Source organism: Hyaloscypha bicolor, assembly GCF_002865645.1.
Source record: "Hyaloscypha bicolor E unplaced genomic scaffold K444scaffold_124, whole genome shotgun sequence".
NCBI lineage: Eukaryota > Fungi > Ascomycota > Leotiomycetes > Helotiales > Hyaloscyphaceae > Hyaloscypha > Hyaloscypha bicolor.
The window spans coordinates 888413-907390 of NW_020194626.1; the positions used below are offsets into that span (position 1 = coordinate 888413).

The 18978-nt window shown below is 48.3% G+C and overlaps 6 protein-coding genes across 6 annotated transcripts; 3 read left to right on the forward strand and 3 right to left on the reverse strand.

Annotated features, from left to right (window-relative positions):
* Positions 1-300: 300 nt before the first annotated feature.
* Positions 301-3040, forward strand: K444DRAFT_654896 (carbohydrate esterase family 4 protein; the record flags this gene model as incomplete). Its single annotated transcript, XM_024885969.1, has 9 exons — positions 301-481; positions 1022-1298; positions 1357-1542; positions 1844-1857; positions 1904-2170; positions 2220-2268; positions 2318-2493; positions 2542-2594; positions 2666-3040. The coding sequence occupies 9 exons, from the start codon at positions 301-303 to the stop codon at positions 2936-2938; spliced, it is 1476 nt and encodes a 491-aa protein (XP_024732778.1). The 3' UTR covers positions 2939-3040.
* A 567-nt stretch (positions 3041-3607) lies between these two features.
* Positions 3608-3928, reverse strand: K444DRAFT_633402 (uncharacterized protein; the record flags this gene model as incomplete). Its single annotated transcript, XM_024883605.1, has 1 exon — positions 3608-3928. The coding sequence occupies one exon, from the start codon at positions 3926-3928 to the stop codon at positions 3608-3610; it is 321 nt and encodes a 106-aa protein (XP_024732779.1).
* Positions 3929-6016: 2088 nt separating this feature from the next.
* Positions 6017-7788, reverse strand: K444DRAFT_616953 (casein kinase II beta subunit). The gene is made up of 3 exons (XM_024881025.1): positions 7636-7788; positions 6767-7012; positions 6017-6720 (listed from the first exon to the last, which is right to left on the reverse strand). Exons 1-3 carry the CDS (start codon positions 7690-7692, stop codon positions 6220-6222), a joined length of 804 nt encoding a protein of 267 aa, XP_024732780.1. The 5' UTR covers positions 7693-7788; the 3' UTR covers positions 6017-6219.
* A 576-nt stretch (positions 7789-8364) lies between these two features.
* K444DRAFT_666532 (RIC1-domain-containing protein) lies at positions 8365-12034 on the reverse strand. Its single transcript, XM_024887195.1, has 3 exons — positions 11499-12034; positions 9251-11428; positions 8365-9203 (listed from the first exon to the last, which is right to left on the reverse strand). Exons 1-3 carry the CDS (start codon positions 11895-11897, stop codon positions 8457-8459), a joined length of 3324 nt encoding a protein of 1107 aa, XP_024732781.1. The 5' UTR covers positions 11898-12034; the 3' UTR covers positions 8365-8456.
* A 132-nt stretch (positions 12035-12166) lies between these two features.
* Positions 12167-13767, forward strand: K444DRAFT_616955 (WD40 repeat-like protein). Its single transcript, XM_024881026.1, has 4 exons — positions 12167-12521; positions 12593-12664; positions 12717-12957; positions 13019-13767. Exons 1-4 carry the CDS (start codon positions 12403-12405, stop codon positions 13589-13591), a joined length of 1005 nt encoding a protein of 334 aa, XP_024732782.1. The 5' UTR covers positions 12167-12402; the 3' UTR covers positions 13592-13767.
* A 1195-nt stretch (positions 13768-14962) lies between these two features.
* K444DRAFT_645535 (uncharacterized protein) lies at positions 14963-18252 on the forward strand (the record flags this gene model as incomplete). The annotated part of the gene is made up of 8 exons (XM_024885095.1): positions 14963-15284; positions 15368-15704; positions 15760-15837; positions 16041-16310; positions 16363-17026; positions 17079-17321; positions 17371-18167; positions 18225-18252. 8 exons carry the CDS (start codon positions 14963-14965, stop codon positions 18250-18252), a joined length of 2739 nt encoding a protein of 912 aa, XP_024732783.1.
* Between the last annotated feature and the right edge of the window lie 726 nt (positions 18253-18978).

Sequence of the window (18978 nt, forward strand, 5' to 3'; positions counted from 1 at the left end):
ACTCGAGGGACTATTTGGACTGATACTAGTTAGAGTATCCCCGTGGCCATTAGACATTCGCTACTGCTTTTTGTCCATCATGAGCCTGGATATGATTTCTGAACTAGAGAATACGTTAAGGAAGCTGCATTAATAGTTGTGCCCAATCTCGTCTAATTTCAATGAGCTGTCCGGCAGACGCTACCCGAGACAAGACCCGAGAGACAACCGGACACCATCTCATCATATTTTCGGCACTTCAATGCCTTTAAATAGGCACCACATTTTAAATTGCGACGTACAACAAGCAAACATAAATTCATGCCTCGTGATTTACCGTCATCTGTTGGTTGTGAACTGAAACGAGGGCCGAGGCGACCCCAAACGACCTTTCGAGACTCAGAACAAGACACGGAGACCCTCCCCTCCTATTTTATGTCTCGGGTATCTCAAGTGAGCCCCAGGGTTCCATGTCCTCCTGCTTCAGCCGTAGAGACGCACTGTTCGTCGCGAAGCCGAGCACTCTCATCCTACGACTTGGTATTGGGCCAGGGATGCCAATGCGCTGTTAGAGTCTCAGTGCCTCGTCCATCGATTAACCCCGGGAGATCTGTGCCAGCATCAGCTGTCGTTTCGTCGATCAGCGTTCGTCTGGGCCCACGGTCTGTCCCTCGTTTGGATGGTTTCATTACTCTTCGCTTGCTTGGACATTGGAAACCGGATCAGATCATGGCCTTGGCGTGCTCATCTTTCTTCGTCCCTGTCCCCGCGCTTCCTTTTGCTATGCTTTTGCCATGGCAACGTTGTTATATTCTGTGGCTTCCCACATCCCCTTCTTTGTTTGATGTTTGGACTTGCCTTCGTTTGGTTTTGCGCTCGTTTTTCTATTAGCCATCTAACTGATCAATTCCTAACTTATCCTGAGTGCTTGTTTCTGATCAACTGATCTGAATGTTCAGGATGCGATTGGCATTCCCATCCATTGCATTGATCGTGTGCAGCTTCAACATAGTTTTTGCAGGGCCTTTGGAGCAGATTTCAGCGCGCACTGTATCCCCAGACAATACCTGTGGGAAAAGTGGAACTGGTGGGGGTGCAGACGGTTATACATGCCCATCTACCCTCCCATGTTGTTCGGTCAATGGGTTTTGCGGGTCCACGAATGAATACTGTTTAACTACTTCTGGCTGTCAGTCTGCCTTTGGAAACTGCACAGCACCCTCGGTTGGAACAATCAGCCCTGACGAGACCTGCGGGATCACCGGTGCTGGCACTGTGGGGTACACTTGTGGTGCAGCTAGTCCATGCTGTTCTGGAAAGTAAGTCGTTGTATCCCTCCTTTTGCCTTAATTCGGAACAGCTCACGAGTGTGGCAAGTGGATGGTGTGGAAATACCACAGACTACTGCAACGCATCAGTAGGATGTCAGTCCGCCTATGGAACTTGCAACAATGACACAACTACTTCAGGTGGTGGGACTGGAGGAACGAGTACAAATGGACAGTGTGGGCCTGGCCAGGGAACTTGCGCCTCAAATGAATGTTGCTCACTTGCCGGATTCTGGTACGTGTTTTTTTCTCGGACTAAATTACCGTTTCGTTCCTCTAAGGACCGCGTGCCTAGTGAAGCGGTGGTTCAAGCCGACGGTTGTGCTCGACCCGGCTTGAATAATCGAAGAGTTCCACGAATCTCAGACTCCATCTTCGATTGTCCCGGCCAAATTGGGTACAATAATCACCTCAAACCTGGCTGTATCAGGAGCTGTCATATCCCCTTTCTCCTTATGTCTCAGGAGCCAAGACGGCTCCAAAATCTCAACTTCTTCAGGCATTATCCAATTCACGTTGCTAACTCTTCTCTAAAGCGGGACCACAGAAGGTCTGGCTGCCTCCCCACCATTAGATATCAAACTTACAATTTGTAGATTATTGCGCAGCGCCAGACTGTCAGTTTACCTACGGACCAGCTTGTGATGCCAACAAAATCCCTGCTGGAACCAACACATCGTCGATTCCGCGAACCCAGCTTGGATCCGTCCTTTATGGGTCCGATGGAATTTATGATTGCGTTAATCCTGGTGACATGGCATTGACATTCGACGACGGACCATTTATCTACACCAGTCACATCCTTGATGTACTTGCTCAGTATAATGCTTCTGCAACGTTTTTCATTACTGGTAATAATAATGGTGAGTTATCCTCTACATTCCACTGGCCTAATAATCACTCTCCGTCTAGGAAAGGGCCAAATCGACAACACGAGTTTGGCTTGGCCCGCACTCATCCAGTGAGTATTCGGAGTCTCTTAAATGGCCTATACTGACCTCCCTTTGCAGACGAATGTATAACTCGGGTCACCAAGTAGCATCACATACCTGGTCTCACCCAGATCTATGCAACATCACCTCCACACAAAGGAAGAACGAAATGTATAAAAATGAGATGGCTCTCCGCAACATCTTGGGTGTAATCCCAACCTATATGCGCCCTCCATACTCATCATGCACAGCTGGTAAGTCTCCTATGCTCTCTTCATAAATTTAAGCACTGATTTGTCAAGCATGCGGTTGTGAAGCTGATCTTTTCGAACTTGGTTATGTGATAACTTATTTCGTACGTGTCCCACCACTTTTCCCTCTTCCTCTTTTCCGCTTCCACTCCATCCTAACAGCTTCCCTCCCCAGGATCTCGACACGCAAGACTACCTCAACGATTCGCCCACCCTAATCCTGAACTCCGAGTCCATCTTCGACAATGCGCTCGCCGGTGCCTCCTCTACGACGGACGATTTCTTAGTCATCAGCCACGATATCCATAACCAGACGAGTCAGGTGCTGGTAGAGTATATGCTGAAGGGGCTGTTGGGCAAGGGGTATAAGCCTGTGACTGTGGGGGAGTGCCTGGGCGATCCGAAAGCGAATTGGTACCGTATTGACCCGAGTTCTACTCTTGGATAATGTGGTAGGTGGCTGGAAGCGGCGTTTTCGGGTTGGAGAGCCAGGTTACTTTATACATGGGATTTTGGTTATATATCTGGAGTATTTATGAAAAGGAAAAGCAGAATAATATATTTTTAAAATCTTAGAATACAATAATGCCTTTCTTGCACTTATTCTAAAAACTTCAGGGGAGGGTTCAGTCCTCCATTGTTTTGGATAAGTGCTTTACTTCATTAAATTACTCCCGCGCAGAGAATCGTGCTAGGAGCAATGATGTTCCTACCTTTAGTTTAACATACGAGACCCACAAGGCGCGTAAAGTGTTGGTGCCCAAAGAAGAGGGTTGAGCTCATCGTTGTGTGGTATCTTGAAATGAAACTATTCATTTTCATTAGCTATGTACCTACTTCTCCTATAGTCAACATCTACGGTGGCCGAAGAAATGTCTCCATAAAGCAGTTCTCAGCAACCCCTCCAATGCTTCTAAAACCTCTCTCTTTCGCCTTCCTACTCGAAATCAACCAGCAGCTATTTGATGCAATATCACATAAAGTGCAAGAACCCTCAAGAGAACGCTGTCCTAAACTTCATTCTCCGCCCATGTTTCATTTTGCTCAGTCCTCAGACTAGGGGGTCAGACTTCGCTACCCCCTTTTCAACTATTAGAAATAGATGTTAGCACTAAGATCAGACCAAATAATTTGCAGTCGATGAGTTACTCTTTGCAAGGAAGCTTTCGTCCGTGGACATGGAGCTAGTCATACCGGCCACGAGTTTTCTCTGCAGAAAGCGAGCACAGTCTGCCAGGTCTTCCATTCGGTACATTCCAGTAAGAGCTCTTCGACGAGAAGCATTTTCACTGAGCCACGACTCTGAGATTTTCCCCAGCTTCTTCTTAGTCATATTAAGATCTCCAGCCTTCTCGCCCTTCGCAACGTATTGTTCAGGGGGGCCTACTGTCAAAGTCAGCAGATGCAAGATTAAGGGGATGATAGTTTTAAAATACATGCTGCCTTTGGCGATACCGCTCTCTTCAGCGAGAGACTTAACCTTGTTAAGAGGCGCGTTAGGTCAGCACCCTCTTCAGTCATCTTCGCCTTATATAACCGTTCTTCATCCTTGCTAAAACCTGGTCATGGCCTGTAGGAGTCCTAACGACATCCCAACCCACACCAATCGAAACCCGGTCGTTGATGCCCTTGTCAACAATTGCCAGACCCCAGAGTGGCTGAATTGGTTTGCTTGTCGGCTTGTTCTCCTTATCCATTACAGAAACTCGATCCTCCCAGAAAATCCTGAAAACCTTCTCAATAAACACTCCTGAGTAAAGCATGGAATGGAAGCGAGAGAGTCCTGAAAGCCTTCTAAATCGGCCATCAAGATAGTCAATCCACTCCACGGCACGATGAAGGCTGTCTTTTCAGCAGGGGAAGTAACAGTAGATCCTATCAAAAGCTTAAACAAATTTTGGATATTCCTCGCCGCCTTGATACGGTCCTTAAAAGCCCCTTTCTTGTAAGTTTTAGCTTAAGCAAACACTTCATTTCGAAAGTAATCCATGACGGGTGAATAGTTGTCGATCTCGTCTGGGTGAGGATTGGTGTGGTCTGGGAACTCCAGAGGAGCTGAAGGATGAACAAAAGCATTGCGTGCTTCTGAAGCCCATTTAGCGGGGCCAGTCTTGGTCTTTGTAGTCTCGGAGAGTTTCGATGGCGGCTTTATGGACATGGCCGCATTAAACTTGGGGTAAACATTAACAGTCGAAGTGAAGGATATTCTCCGGCGTTGCCGTCTCGAACATAGAATGGCAAGCCTCTGACAATATATGCCAAAGTATCATCATCGTTGAGGATCTGCGGGTAAAGATACAGTCAGCGTTTGGTCGATAAAGATTGTTTTGGGAGGGGAGATTAAGAGGCTGTTGCAAGGAGAGAGGAACAATTCAAGTACGCACTTGGAAAGGCGGAGCTCTAAAGTCTCTACCATCTTCTCTGAACACACCGGTCACTGCACTGAAGCTGTATAAGGTTAGCCTAAATCCAATCGCGACATGAAATAGGTTTACATGATGAAAAGGTACAAATTCGAGCCAAAAGGAATGGAAAATCACTCACTAGACTCGGACACGTTGGGGAACTTCTTCACCGGAAAGTGAATCATCAGATGGGGATACAAGGCTTCTTCCGAGATGAAGCACCTTCCTCTCCTTGCTGGTGGTGAGAGGAGAGGCGATAAAATGATGGAAGATCTCAACAACGGCCATGCCATCAGTGACTTGACTTTTGAAGGCTCCTCCCTTCTACGATGTGATGATCTCCAGGACTTCAGCTTTGATGCCAGCTTAGAAGTTGACGAACGTAACTTCGGCGGACGCCACCGTAAACAGACAGTGCGATGAGCAATGTTAGAGATGCGATGAAGTGAGGGATTCCGAGGTGAAGGGCTTTGGTACCTTCATGTTAAGGACGGGATTGAAGGCGACGAAAACGAAACTCGTTGCTCAGGTTGGTTGAACGGAGATTTGGATTGTGGACTTCCTAATAGGAAGGTTTGGAAGTACTATTGAGAAGTCCATCTGAGGGCTGAATGGAGGAAGGGAACAATTCTCGAGGTTGAAGGTTGGAGGTGTTGAAGAAGACGAGAAGTGAGCCGAGTTAATATTTGTAAATAGGTGCGGAAAGGGGAAGGCACAACCGAAGCGAAGCGACGACCAGAAAATTAATAGTCGGAGCTGATCTCACGCCTAAAGGGCCACTTTAGTGCGACGTCAAGTCCGACTATTACCACTGCCGAGTGAATTCAATGAGAGTGAATGGTGCTGAGGAACGAGAAACCACGAAAATTGCCTCGTTCAAGATACGTCTTCGAGGAACAGTTCAGAGAGGCTTTTAGGGTGCGGTCCCCAGCAAGAGCAACGGGAGCAGAAGCAGGTACGCCGGTCAGGTTCTTGTTGATCTTGGGCTACTCGAGCAACCTGATCAGATTCTGACAGAGGCAGCCGGGAATGCTCGTAGAGCGCACAGCAGCCTTCTCTGTTTGTCCAGACTCGATGCCTCGAGACCCGCTTCCTACAGCTTCAAAATTGGCATCAAATCACTTAAGAGAGCCGCAATGAGAAGGGAGGCTCGTCAATAAAACGCTTTCTATGCGAGCCACACCTGGCTGAGACGACATTCGTGCGCCATATGTCCTGTTCCAACGCCACACATGCAATAATCCATCCTCCCTAGACCTCTCATCAAGAAGCAAACAGTGAGTCACAGCCAAAGCAACCCGAATTCAGTGTAACGCCGGTCGAACTACACCTGATTATTCATTTCCCCTCCATCCATCTCTCCATTTTCCAAAGCATCCATATCCCCATCCTCTTCTTCTTCTTCTTCCTCCTCCGAATCTTCTGCCTCGACTTCTTCCTCATCATCTTTGAATCCGCTCTCAATCTCGAGTTTTCTTAACCGTTTCCGCATATCGTCTCGTTTCCCATTTTGCCATCTTATCAAAGTCGCTGGGGCATGAACCCTGAAGCCGTATATCCGCGGCACATACCTATCATAGCTCTTCGTCGGGATCAGGGCAGGGTAAACTTGGAATATGATATTGTGGAAGGAAGTCCCAAAGTATGCTCCGTCAATTGCTGAATGGCGGGAGGATTTCGGATTGTAGATATCTTCGCACTTGGCACAATAAAGCTTGACTGCTTTTACGTTTGGGTTGTCTGATTGTCCCATTGGTAGTAAGGGATGTGACTTGCACATCACTCGCGGGCATTTGCCAAAATCTGCCTTTTTGTACTTTTCAAGCTATGACAAATCAGATGTGGGTTACTATCACCGAAGAACCACATACCATTTTTGCCAAACCCCTTGTTGTGACGATATATCTCGCGTGCACAAGCCCATAAAGGTGTCTCGCCGACTTCTCGATCGTCTCTCTCATCTCGTCGTCGCAGTCCAGGTCGAAAACATCTGTGACTAAGTCTAGGGCGTATTGGTAATATTGGACTTCGGTATTCAGGCCGGTGAGGTTGAATCGATCGGTCAGGTAGTCTTCATCGATTTCGCAAAAGTATTCGTTGCCCCTCGATGAAATGAACTACCAGAGACCTGTCAGCGCATGATCAAACAGCGGATATCAACTCGACGAAATACACAAGCTGCAAAGTAGTCATCGCTCTGCCCGCTCGACGAAGCACCATAAGATTGCATATCTAAATTAGCTCGGGTGACCCTGGAAAAACTGTAGAACCTCGTCCTGTGTATTCTGAGATCGGCGTCGCGAAGAACTTCTTCAACCGCATCTTGCGCATCGCTGGGTCCACTTGCACCGGTCGTCTTCTTCGGGCCGTAGATCGAGCGCTGTCGCAACTTTGTTGCCATTCCCTGGAGCAAGGTCGATGGCCTTAATTTACGAAGTGCAAACTGCGCCGCCACAGGGAGCTCTTTGATTCGACAGCCGCAGACCGATTCAGGCCAAGTACAGTCTATCAGATCCGAAGTTGAGAAGGATGGTGCCAGCGGAAGGCTTCAAGGCTGCGTATGAAGGCCATCCTTTTGAGGTGGATGGCGATGTGGTTCTCGAGGCCGGCAGGACCGACCAGTCTTCCGGATTCAGATCCATCTTTCTCTCTGCTCTATTCCTACGTCCCACAATCCCTCCTGACTTCTTGCCAGAACAGGCACGAGCGGCGCATAAGCTCAAGGAAATGTAAGGCTTACCCAATCTCTCCAGTAACTGGTGTAGTCGCTATCCGTCTCGCTATTAAAGTCGTCCATTTCACGTCACCCTGTGGCATGTGCTCAGGAAGCACTTGCCAAAGAGTAGCAACGTCGTTCGTCGATGTTGAGGAGAAGTCCCGAGGTTGTTTGTTGATAAATTGTTGATGAGGCTCATGGCGGAAGCGAAACATGAGTGTGCCCCTCCTCAATTTGACGCGCGCTTTGCGCTAATACAAGCTACGGTTAGGCCCCCCTTTTTCCGGGGTCTCGTCTGCCTTTGGAAAGAGAGGGAATTTTTCAGAAACGAACACAGTGTTATAGACACCGTCTTAAAGTAGTCCGCGGCTGAGATGATTTTGCTGATAAGCTAAATATTCACTGGCGATTTTCAGTAATCCCTGCAATACTTTCCCCAGCTTCAGACAGAGTTTCAAGCGGCTAATTTAGTTGATTTTAAGTGAAACAAAAATCTGAAAGACTGTCAAGGTCATTTTTGGTTTTATTTTGCGTGTTATTATTCTCCTGATTATTGAGGGGGGGTGGAGGAATCAAGAGAAGATCCCCACAGATGCTCATCTGCCTTCTTCCAAGTCTATCATAACACCCTGCAAGATCTTACAACTTGTCGGGTCGACAGCCAGAAGGACGATTTATGGCAGGCGACAGACCTTTTCAGGCAATGGCTTGCGAGGAAGGGGGCTGCAAATACAATTCACAACGTCGTATAGTCTGAAATCATGATTGAGGCCAGTGTTATTCAATGCCTTTTGGGTACTGGCATCCGGCGATCGAACTCCGTTCCATGCCGCAAAATCCAACGTCTAGTCTCTAATTACATCATTATGCGGTGTGAAATAGTCTGCAGTATCGGCCTTTCTGTTCCGAGGACTGCGACTGCCACTGCTAGAGCGATCATCGTCACTGTTGGCAGCTCCCTCGAGACCATGAGAAGACCCTCTTGCCGATCTGGGGACTTTCAACCTTGAGCCTTCAAAAAGAAAACTGCTGCCCTCACGCTCGTCCTGGGGGCTTCTTAGATTAACCATCTCCAACGCTTCCATCAACGTTGCTCCGGTTTCGTCTAGAGCAGTCAGGAAACGTGCCAACTCTTTACACAGTTCCCAGTCTCCTTCATCCTTTGCTCTGGAGAGCAGTCGTACCAATTGTTCTGAGCTTGAACTCAACTCCTCAAACGTGTGCAGAATCAGCAGATAACCTCCTGCCGTCTTTAAGGTTCCTCTTTGTAGAGACTCTTCAAAAAGTTCTTGAGGGGGCGGCAGGTATGTGAACAGCGTGCGCCATGACCGAACTTCCGTCTTGCGGGTACACTGAACAACGATGTCCAGATATCGGGGGAAAGAGGACAGAAAGGACAGGACGCCGGGTAGAAGAGCGGTTTCTGGAGATGGATTGGTGTCAACTTCTTCATCGAGAACATCGTGTAGGAGGATTTCCAGCGAGTGAGGGAAATATTCCAAGTTCTTGTACTGATGGGCGAGATGTAAAGCTGCAGAGGAATCGAATCGAGACAAATGAAATCTCAGTACTTGAGGTATAAAGAGGTGGGTCTAGAAGGTCAGCGGGGTTCCTAAAAACGCAGTTACAGATAACGCACCCGTATCGTGAACCGGAAGAAGGCGAAGTTCACATCTCGGCGCTGAACGAGGTCCGGTTCAAGACCAAGTAGAATGCCTTTGGCTAATAAGACCGACAAAGGGTAGAAATCGATAGGTATAGACACCATAGGAGGCAGTTCACGACCCAATTCCGATGGTGCTGATCGAAGAACGTCCAAAACCTCAGGCCAGACCTTCATATCATTGCCCTCAAAAGTCCAGAGAGAGTCTCGAAGGCCATTTCCCTGCTCTGGACCAAGTTCATCTCTGTTAACGGCGGCTGACACCTCCGGAGCTTGAGCTAGGGCCGAAGCAGCCATATCTCGCATCAAAACATAGTATTCGACGTTTTGTGCGATGACACGCATGTCATATTTAAGCTTCCGCTCTTCATTGAGTGACGGCTGAAGAAAGACCAGCTTACCATCAACAAGAAATACAACGGTTGCAACGGCAACATCTTGGGATGGATCGCCCTCAATCAACTGGTCATCAGGCAAAATCCAACTCAGTCCTCTCACTCTGGCAGGTGACCTAACTATGCCATGAAAGGCAATCTGGCCAACTTGGACGAGATTTACCGTACTGGAGGTCGTCGCGAAGACGTAATGGTAAAGCAAGTTGTCGTAGGTGTAGACAAGAAGAGAATCCTCGCCAGATGGAGCAATGAGTACCACTGGAGCCGGTAATTCCTGAATGTGAAGAACCAAAGAGCTGTCAAGGGCAGACTCGCGGGAGAACAGGCGCAACTCAAACGAATCACCGGCTTCAACGGCGGCGACTAATATATGCTGGTGCCAACACATCCCGCCTCTTACCTGGAATTCGTTTTCCATGTTCTCATTGACGAAAGTCTTCCATCTACCACTATTGATGCTGTAGTGGGCCAGCCCCCGCCGACCAGCGACAGCAACGTATCGGCCATCAGCGGAGATGACGGAGCACCGCATAGGCCATTGGTCCACGAGGTAGCTTGAAGGAATCTGTGCGGTATGCCATAATGAAGCTTCGGCGGATATCGTAGTGAGATCAGGCAAATCATAGCCTCGATATACCATTATACTTGATGTTGTTTGGAGTAGTGTTCGTGAAATGTTTGCGGATGAGTAGCAACCCGTGATGGCACTGCGAGCCATTTCTAATGTCCATATCCGGTAATCATGCTGCCCAATTATGAGGATCTCTGATCCTCCCCCAAGCCAACTGGCTTCCTTAACGCCTTCCAGCCAACATTCTTCATGCTCCTCGGAGATTCTTGGGTCTGCGCCGAAGCTGGTAGCCCCAGGTTTCCCAAAGACACTCCAAGTAGCCCATCCGTTTTCGTACCCAGCAAAAAGACAGTAACCATCAGGAGAGTAGCACAGGCATGTTAATTGCCCTGAAGATTGTCCTGAGACAGATGGTTTGTGCGTATGAGATGGAGGTATGTTGCCGGCATAGTCTCTAGCTGTGTACACTTGGATCGTCCCATCCGAACAACCAACAGCTATTAATGAGAATCTAGCATTAACCGTTGCTTTGGTAGCATGATCATTCGCACCTTGAGGGGCGTGAAAGCAGTAGCCCCTGAAAAGCTTATGTCGTATTTCGAGTTCATTCGAATGAGGTAGCCTCTGAACAGCGTATGCTTTTCCATCGTTCGTAATCCAGGTTGACAAGTTCATTGGCCTATCATGTATCATTTCGGTGACAGTGGTCTTTTTGGGCAGCCAGTCCATCCGACTGAAAAGTTCAGTACTGGTTTGATTTCCAGCACTGTCGGGAGTCCACCTGATGCATTGAACTGCTCCTGGCTTCTGAGTTGCCACAACAAGCTCGTCATCTAGCGCCAAAGCTCTTCCAATTCCAGCGTCAACTTTGATTACCATCCGAAACCGAACACTGACTTCTCGTACCCCGCCTCCCTCACCTGGCCCCCAAAGGATTCGATCCCCACCTTGATTCCTGGACCCGCTAAAATTGCTCTGCCTGCGAGTTTGACCGCTTGTATGACTAGCAAAATGTGGTCTAAATACCCGTGCATCTGGATCAGTAGCCAATGTGTATGTGATCAAATATCCAGAAGTTGTTTGAACCACGAAGATGGCAGAGTCCGGTCGTACGAGGAGGGAGATATTGGGGCCATAGGTACTAAGAGATTTATTGGATCGTACTACTGCTGCTAATATGGCAGTTGGCTGTGGGAAAGTTAGCTGACTGTTTACGGTTATTGGGTCCCTCTTCAGAGCAAAGCTCCGCCCTGCATACCTTTGTTTGCCAAATTGTCAGCGAAGTCGATGTTATTACTGCAAAAAGATGCCCGGTTCGGGATGTCCTGAGTGCTAGGAGAGGTTCCTTCTCTGCTGACCCAGCAAGTATGGTCTCGTTTCCAGTCGATCCGGTGATGAATCGACTTTCATGTTCGACGGGCTTGATTCCTGGGTTCATGGGGATCATTGGAGTCAGGAGTGTGCATGAACCTGATGCGACGTCATGTTCATCCTCTGCTCTTCCCGCCGTCCCGATGCTCGGAGCGTCTACCAGAGAATCACTACCATCGATTGTCTCCCGCGATTCAGCATCATCGTCGGACTCGAGTACGTGGTCCCTCGAGGACCTGCTGTTGCTGGCAGCATAAATTCGAGGAGCTCCAATGGGCCAGTACATGGCTGGGCAGGACCACTGGAAGCTTCATTCGTGTGGTTGCATGCCAACAAATGGCCCTGCAAAGACTCGTAAGTAAATACTGACTCCTATACTTAATGCATCCTGCGGCTTGGGTAAGGAGACTGCGGAGGTTGGAACTTGGAAATAACGTGTGGCAGGCAAGTCCCACCAAGGTTGAGAGGCTGACAATTATCTGCAGGGTTCTGGCGCTAGTGCATCCTCAGTGGAACCTTTGCAATGTGATTGTCTTCCTTCACCCTTCACTTTCTTTTCTGGCCAAAGCTGGCTAAATTATAGATCTGCTTCGCTTTTACTTTATTGCTGACATTTCCTAGTCACTACCATGCCGCCTTGATAAATTTAGTATTGGAAATCGTCCTATTGTCGAAGACATTACTTTAAAACTGAAGAAACTTCGATTCGGTTGTTCCCCAGACCAACAACAAATATTTGCCGGGCATCCCATTCTCTCGCCATTTGTCTGACAAGTACCGCAACTTGCGCCATGGCACCGACTCGGCCACGTCAAAGCTTTTCGAAAGAGAGGTTTTGGGAGAAGCTGAAGGACTCAAAAACACAGACATATCATGACCCTACAGCCACCCGAGGAACTGTATCACATGGGTAAGCTTCTTTTCTCTTGAATCTCTATTCCAAATGGAAATTCTTGGGTGATTGCTGACAAGATTCATCAGGTTGCGAACTATTGCATGGAATCCTTTGGGAACTTTGATTGCCACTGGCGCCGCCGATCGTACACTTCGAGTGTAAGTTCAAGTCAATCAATTCAGATATAGATGCTGTCACTGACTTTTGTAGATGGAACCCCGAGAGGCAAAATGTGAGATACTCCACCGAACTCAGGGGCCACTCCGCCGGGATTGAAAGGGTAGCATTCAATCCAGTCAAGGATGCAGAGTTATGTAGCGTGAGCTCAGATGGAGTCGTCAAATTTTGGGACGTGAGAACGAAGGCGGTCATCAATGAGATCAAGGGTCTTGGTGATGCTTTCACACTTGCGTGGTGTCCCGATGGCGAAAGTCTTGTTGTTGGTAACAAGGTTTGTTTGCCCTTTACCCCTTGACATAACTTACCCAGCTCCAACAGTTGATATCTTTCAGGCAGATAATCTGTTCGTTCTTTCGCCGACCCAATCAAACCCAATTGCTTCCCATCAACAATCTGTCCAAACAAACCAACTCGTCTTCTGCCACAGTGGGAAGAAGATTTTCCTAACAACTGGAGAAGGACGAGTTAAGATCCTCTCATACCCGGATTTCAGGCCAATTCTCTACTCCAGCTATGATCCAGGACTTCCATTCACTCTGAATGGCCATACTTCGTCTTGTCTTTCCATCGACCTACAGCCAACGGCTCGACTTCTTGCAACTGGAGGATCCGACTCTATCATTGCTCTGTGGGATACAACCGAGTGGATTTGCCAACGAAGCTTGATAGACATGACTGGACCAGTGAGAAGCATCAGTTTCAGTTTTGATGGAAGCTATATCGTTGGTGGAAGTGATGAAGGACCGGGCTTGGAAATAGTACATGCAGAGACTGGAGAGAATGTGCTCAGCCTGAAGACGGCTGGTCCCTGTCCAATTGTTGCTTGGCATCCTAGCCGGTACTGGCTGGCGTACAGTGATCTTGGGAGCCTCAAGATTTGGGGGGTTGACCCAGAAAGGAAATAGATCAGGTAGTTTTGGCATCTTCAAACCTGGGGGAGCTCGGCGTTTCTTTTGATGATGCTGGGAAATCTTTTTGACAAGGCTCATGTGTTTCACTAGAGCTGCTCACTGAAAGAAATTTCATTCACGGTTGACCGAAGAGTCATACTAAAAAAATGCTTTTCAATGCATGTACATGCACGAAAATTGACCAACCTGAAGTGGAAGTTAAGATGGTTCCTGTCTCGAGCAGTATTTGGGCGATTCAGATTTATCATTTATAACTTTGTTTTTCTCTGGCGGGCTTCGATTCATGAAGATCAATGGAAGGGATGAGGGAGGAGGGCAGAGATGGTCACGTGAATGCCTGGAAAACGGCAGGCAGTGGGGGGTTCCTCAGGTGTGGCCACGTCGTTACATTGCATTTTTCCCAGTCGCAACGACCTTCTATTCACGTTTTACGAGCCATTTGGAATGCCGAGGCACATTGGGCGTCGTAGACAGACGTTACCACCTGTGGATGGCTGGGCAGACACCGTGTTGCAGCACTCGGACACCCCCGTTGCCCAGTCGGACGAATATTGGGCCGACTCTTTGGAAGGTTGATTTAAGCATGCCTCATGGCTGCCCCTGATTGGTAATCCCCCTCCACAAGGCTGAGCCCGGACGGTTTTGGAGGGACAGGCTATGCACTTTTTGATCAAGGACCTTTCCCAGGGCTTACGGAAGCAAAACGCAATGGCGCTGGTGCCTTGGGAAGAGCGGTTGGGTCAGCCGTTCCGTCTGAATCACTCTTCATGCAGGGCATTCTGCGGATCAAGATCACAAAAACACCGCCACCCATATCAGACAACTCAAACTCTCGCTGCTGGCGGGCTTTTATCGCGTTGTCCTCTCGCGGTTCCACTTTGGAAGCCTCCTCCTTCATTCCAAATTGTGGAAGCTCATGTTCTGTCCTGTTCTTTTATGTCGACGAGGTCGGGTTGATTGTGATCTATTTCAAGCACCGCCCCCAAAGATTGCAACGGATCTAAAAACGGGTCCGAAGCGAACGCCGACCCAGTCCGCGTTAATCTGATCTGCCCCCAACAGGACTGCCTCCTCGAAAGGCGCAAACCACAGTTTCCTCCCCCTTCCTTTGCATCATTCGACGTACGAGTTGTAGCAAATGGAGCAGTGACTGAGATCTGGGTTGAATTGGTCTCACTGTTCTGCCCGAGGGTTTGCAGCTCTCATCCCGACAGATCAACTAAGTCCGGCGTAGTTGCAGCGGATTTAGTAGACGTCCTGTCCTGCAACGATTTTACGTTCTTCGACTTGCGACGTTGACGATCAAGCGGAGAGTGTCAATTTGAATTGTATTACGATCATCCGCGACGACGAACCGCTGAGAGTATGTCCTCGAGCTCAAACACCCCTCCGGAGGGGTACTTCAATGATTTGTCACGACCGACTGGGAACAATGGACGGAACAAACGAAATCGAAGTCCAAGTGGTGAGGCAAATGGCGGGGATGCTGCCAGTGGAGGAGACAACAATGTCCCAAAGCCGAAGAGAATTGCTTGCATTATCTGCAGGAAGAGGAAACTGAAGTGTGATGGATCCAAACCGAGCTGCTCCACATGTACAAGATTGGGCCATAGTTGCGCGTATGATGAGGTTCGAAGGAAGTCTGGTCCCAAACGGGGTTATGTCAAAGCCTTGGAAGAGCGACTGAGTAAGTGTCCTGCTGCCGATCCTCTCATAGCTGCCAGGGTGAGTATTTAGGAACCGCGAGGCTAATGCAGTTTTCCTTCATAGAACAAGTCGAAACCTTGCTGAAGACTCAGGACCCCGCCGTCACCACGGCAGAAGTTCCACCAACAACCTTTACAGCGGGACAAGGAGGTGTAAGTGGGATTAATCTTGGTTCTGTACCTGCTGGTGATTTCAACATTTCCAATCCTGCGATCGGCATTGTTGAGAACACTGACCGTTGGAGATTCAATGGAGAATCTCCGCAACCGCCCTTGAATGACCTTGGATTTGGAGCAGACATGAACATGGGGATGGGCCTTGACGATAACACGTTCACCTGGGAAATGATTGGGCTTGGTCTGGAAGAGCCGCTTCCTCCACAAGAGACCATCGACGAGTTGTATGTGATGGTTCCATTCTATCTATTGGAACAGAAGCTTATATCGCATTTCCAGACACCAAATTTACTTCGACAAGATACACCCATCAATGCCAATGATTCACAAGTTCCGGTACCTCGCAGCCATGAATTTGTGAGCACAGATGCCTTTTCATTTTGTTCTCTGATTAATTTAGTCTGGAATTTGCCCCTTGCCATTGTACCTGAACTATTCACATGCCTCTCTTGCTCTGCTATGTCCACTTCCTAAGAGAACTTTGTTCTTCCATACTGTACTTAGTCATTTCGCCATCTCAAAGGCCACAAACTCGCAATAGATCGCTAATTAAGTTCTAGAGCGCCCAGTCAACGTCCTCCTGTTGCCCTCCGTTACGCCATGTGGACTCTCGCTGCGTCTGTGGTGGAGAAGTTCATGGATCTCAAAGAGCACTTCTACCAACGAGCTCGAAAGTACGTGGAGAGCGATTATTTGAAAGGTCATGGGGAGCATATGATCTCCATTGCTCATGCGCAGACACATGCTCTTCTCGCGTCGTTTGAGTTTAAGATGATGTACTTTCCAAGGGCATGGATGAGCACTGGATCAGCCATTCGTTTGTGTCAAATGTGAGTAGATTATAGTCAATGTGGTGTTTCACTCCCGCTAAATCTCAAAAAGGATGGGCTTGCACAGATTGGATGGAGCAGGCTTGGATGTGAAACAGTGCCTCCCCCCTCCCCGTGATTGGACGGAACGGGAAGAGAGACGCAGGACCTTCTGGTTTGCTTTCTGCGAAGACCGATATGCAAGTATTGGAACGGGTTGGCCTATGACCATTGACGAAAAGGATATTTTGACCGATCTTCCTGCTTCGGACGAGGCCTTCGAAATGAGCAAACCAGAGCGCACGCAATCTCTTTCTGATGCAATGAGCCCATCTGGGGCGTCGAAGCTCTCGGCGTTTGCGGGTGTAGTATTGATGGCGTGTTTGTTTGGACGAAACCTGATTCATCTACATCGACCCGACGCAGACAAGCGAGACAATGACCTGAATGGCGAATTCTGGAAGCGCCACAGGAATATGGACAACATCCTCCTCAACACCTCATTATCTCTGCCCTCCCATCTGAAATTGCCGAACGGGCTATCCAATCCCAACATCGTCTTCACCAATATGAACATCCACACTTCCACTATCTGTCTGCATCAAGCTGCAATCTACAAGGCAGACAAGAATCATCTTCCAGCATCGATCAGTGCAGAGAGCAAAGTACGTTGCATCACGGCTGCAAATGAGATTGCTAGTGTCATGCGGATGATCTCTCATATGGACTTATCTGCTGTAAGTTTTTTATACTCACCCGATGCTTCAACCTGATTCTGACTGCTTATAGATGAACCCCTTTATCTCTTTTTGCTTATACGTGGCGGCCCGTGTTTTCGTCCAATATCTGAAGAGTCGACCAGATGATAGTCAGACAGGCGATTCTCTTCGGTTCCTTCTATCTGCTATGAACGCTTTGAAAAGGAAGAATCCATTGACAGAGTCATTCTTGGTTCAATTGGACGTTGATCTCGAGGGACTAGGCATGCGCAATCCGAAATACAAGTCGGTGTTCGCATATAGTGACGATAATGTGAGTACTACACAGCTCTCAGTATATGGCACTGCCTGACAGCCTTTAGCTCGGCATCTCCAGCGCCAGGGCCCCTCAACTGGGCCCTCAAACGACAACAACTGCGGGCGGTATAAGGGTTCAGAATCAGTGCAATTTCCTAAGAATCTCAGACGACATAAATCCAATGGACGACAACAGTCCAACTGGACCGACAGCCACCTCGAACGATTTCCGCAGTGAATCCGATCCGGCCGCAGCAGAATCGGCAAATGCTCGTAACGATAGTTTTGGGGACCAGCCTAATTGGATGCCAATTGACAGCCAGCTTTCTTCGGACCAGGGACAGAACGTCCAACGCAATTTGCAGGGTTTAGCAATTGAAGATATGGCTTCAATTTCCATTACCACGGCGAACTACCTAAACCGCGAGATGAATAATGGCAGTGGCTATGGTAATAGCGAGAGCAACACCACTGCTGACTCTGGACTCTCACCAGACACAGCAAACTCAACCTCCAATCGACCAACACCAAGCGCCAGCACACCCTCTGACACACGTCCCAGTCTCCAGCCGGGACAAACCTCAGGAGGCAAATCCTATGAGACCAGCCCTGCTTCTTCGAACCAACGTCTTCCAACCGCCGATGGACGTGCGTTGGGCTCTTTTTTCTCCACTCAGCCAGACTATAGTAATATTCCTTCAACAGGTCTTACCCCTGATAATACTTTCACCATGCCAGAGACCCCTGGTAGGTCCTTCGACGTACCTAGTGGGTGGGAGATGAGCAACCAAACAACAGGATTAACACCTGTTGGGGAAGGAGTATTTAGAACACTAATGGGATTAGGACCAATGGATCCTATGTAAGTTACCCTGATACTCACCCCCCTTTCAGAACGTACTCTTAACAATCTTAACAGGGATATTGGATGGGAAGGCGGCTCTTAGAAAAAAATCACCCCTCAATTTTTCCTCTCAAATTCACATATGACGATTGCGGAATAAAGGTATCCCCAAACTTACGGGCAGGCGTTGAACATGTCCTTTATATTGGACTGAACTTCGTGTTCTTACTTTACAGCACAAACTTCTTTGTGTATATGATTCTCCTCGATTTGAAGCCCTATGTAGAAACAGATACCATTATTTTCTCCGGGATTTTGGAAGGGCAGGACAGGATTGGGCCCGGGGTTCAGGATTGGCATTCCCGCTCTTGGCTACGGTAGTTGCGGCAGAACCAAAATTAATCAATCACGTCAAACAGAATATCACACGATTGATTTCACAATGCTATTTTTGCTTTCTTGAGACCCTGGAAGCGATCATTTCGTGCTCTTGCAGATCTTATCTCATTACAGTTCACCGCCGAAGCATTGCATCCTCACCGAGTTTCCAGAATAAATGATTGACTGGTTGTGAGTCTTCTTCCCCTGAGTCCTCCGCGGAGATGTCGAACGTCAAACGCCAAGGATCTCGCTTCGTTTCCTAATTTAGGATATCAGCACGTAGCCCAAAGCCTCCGGGGAACGTGACGAAGTTTAGCTGCAAATGGCCGAATCTGTACCCTGAAACGTTGTATCTGGCTGCATCTTCTGAGTAACCGTAACCTTATTCAGGCGACCTAAGATATTCGGATTGGGGGAATGAATCCGAAGGGGGGGTTGGGTTTAAATG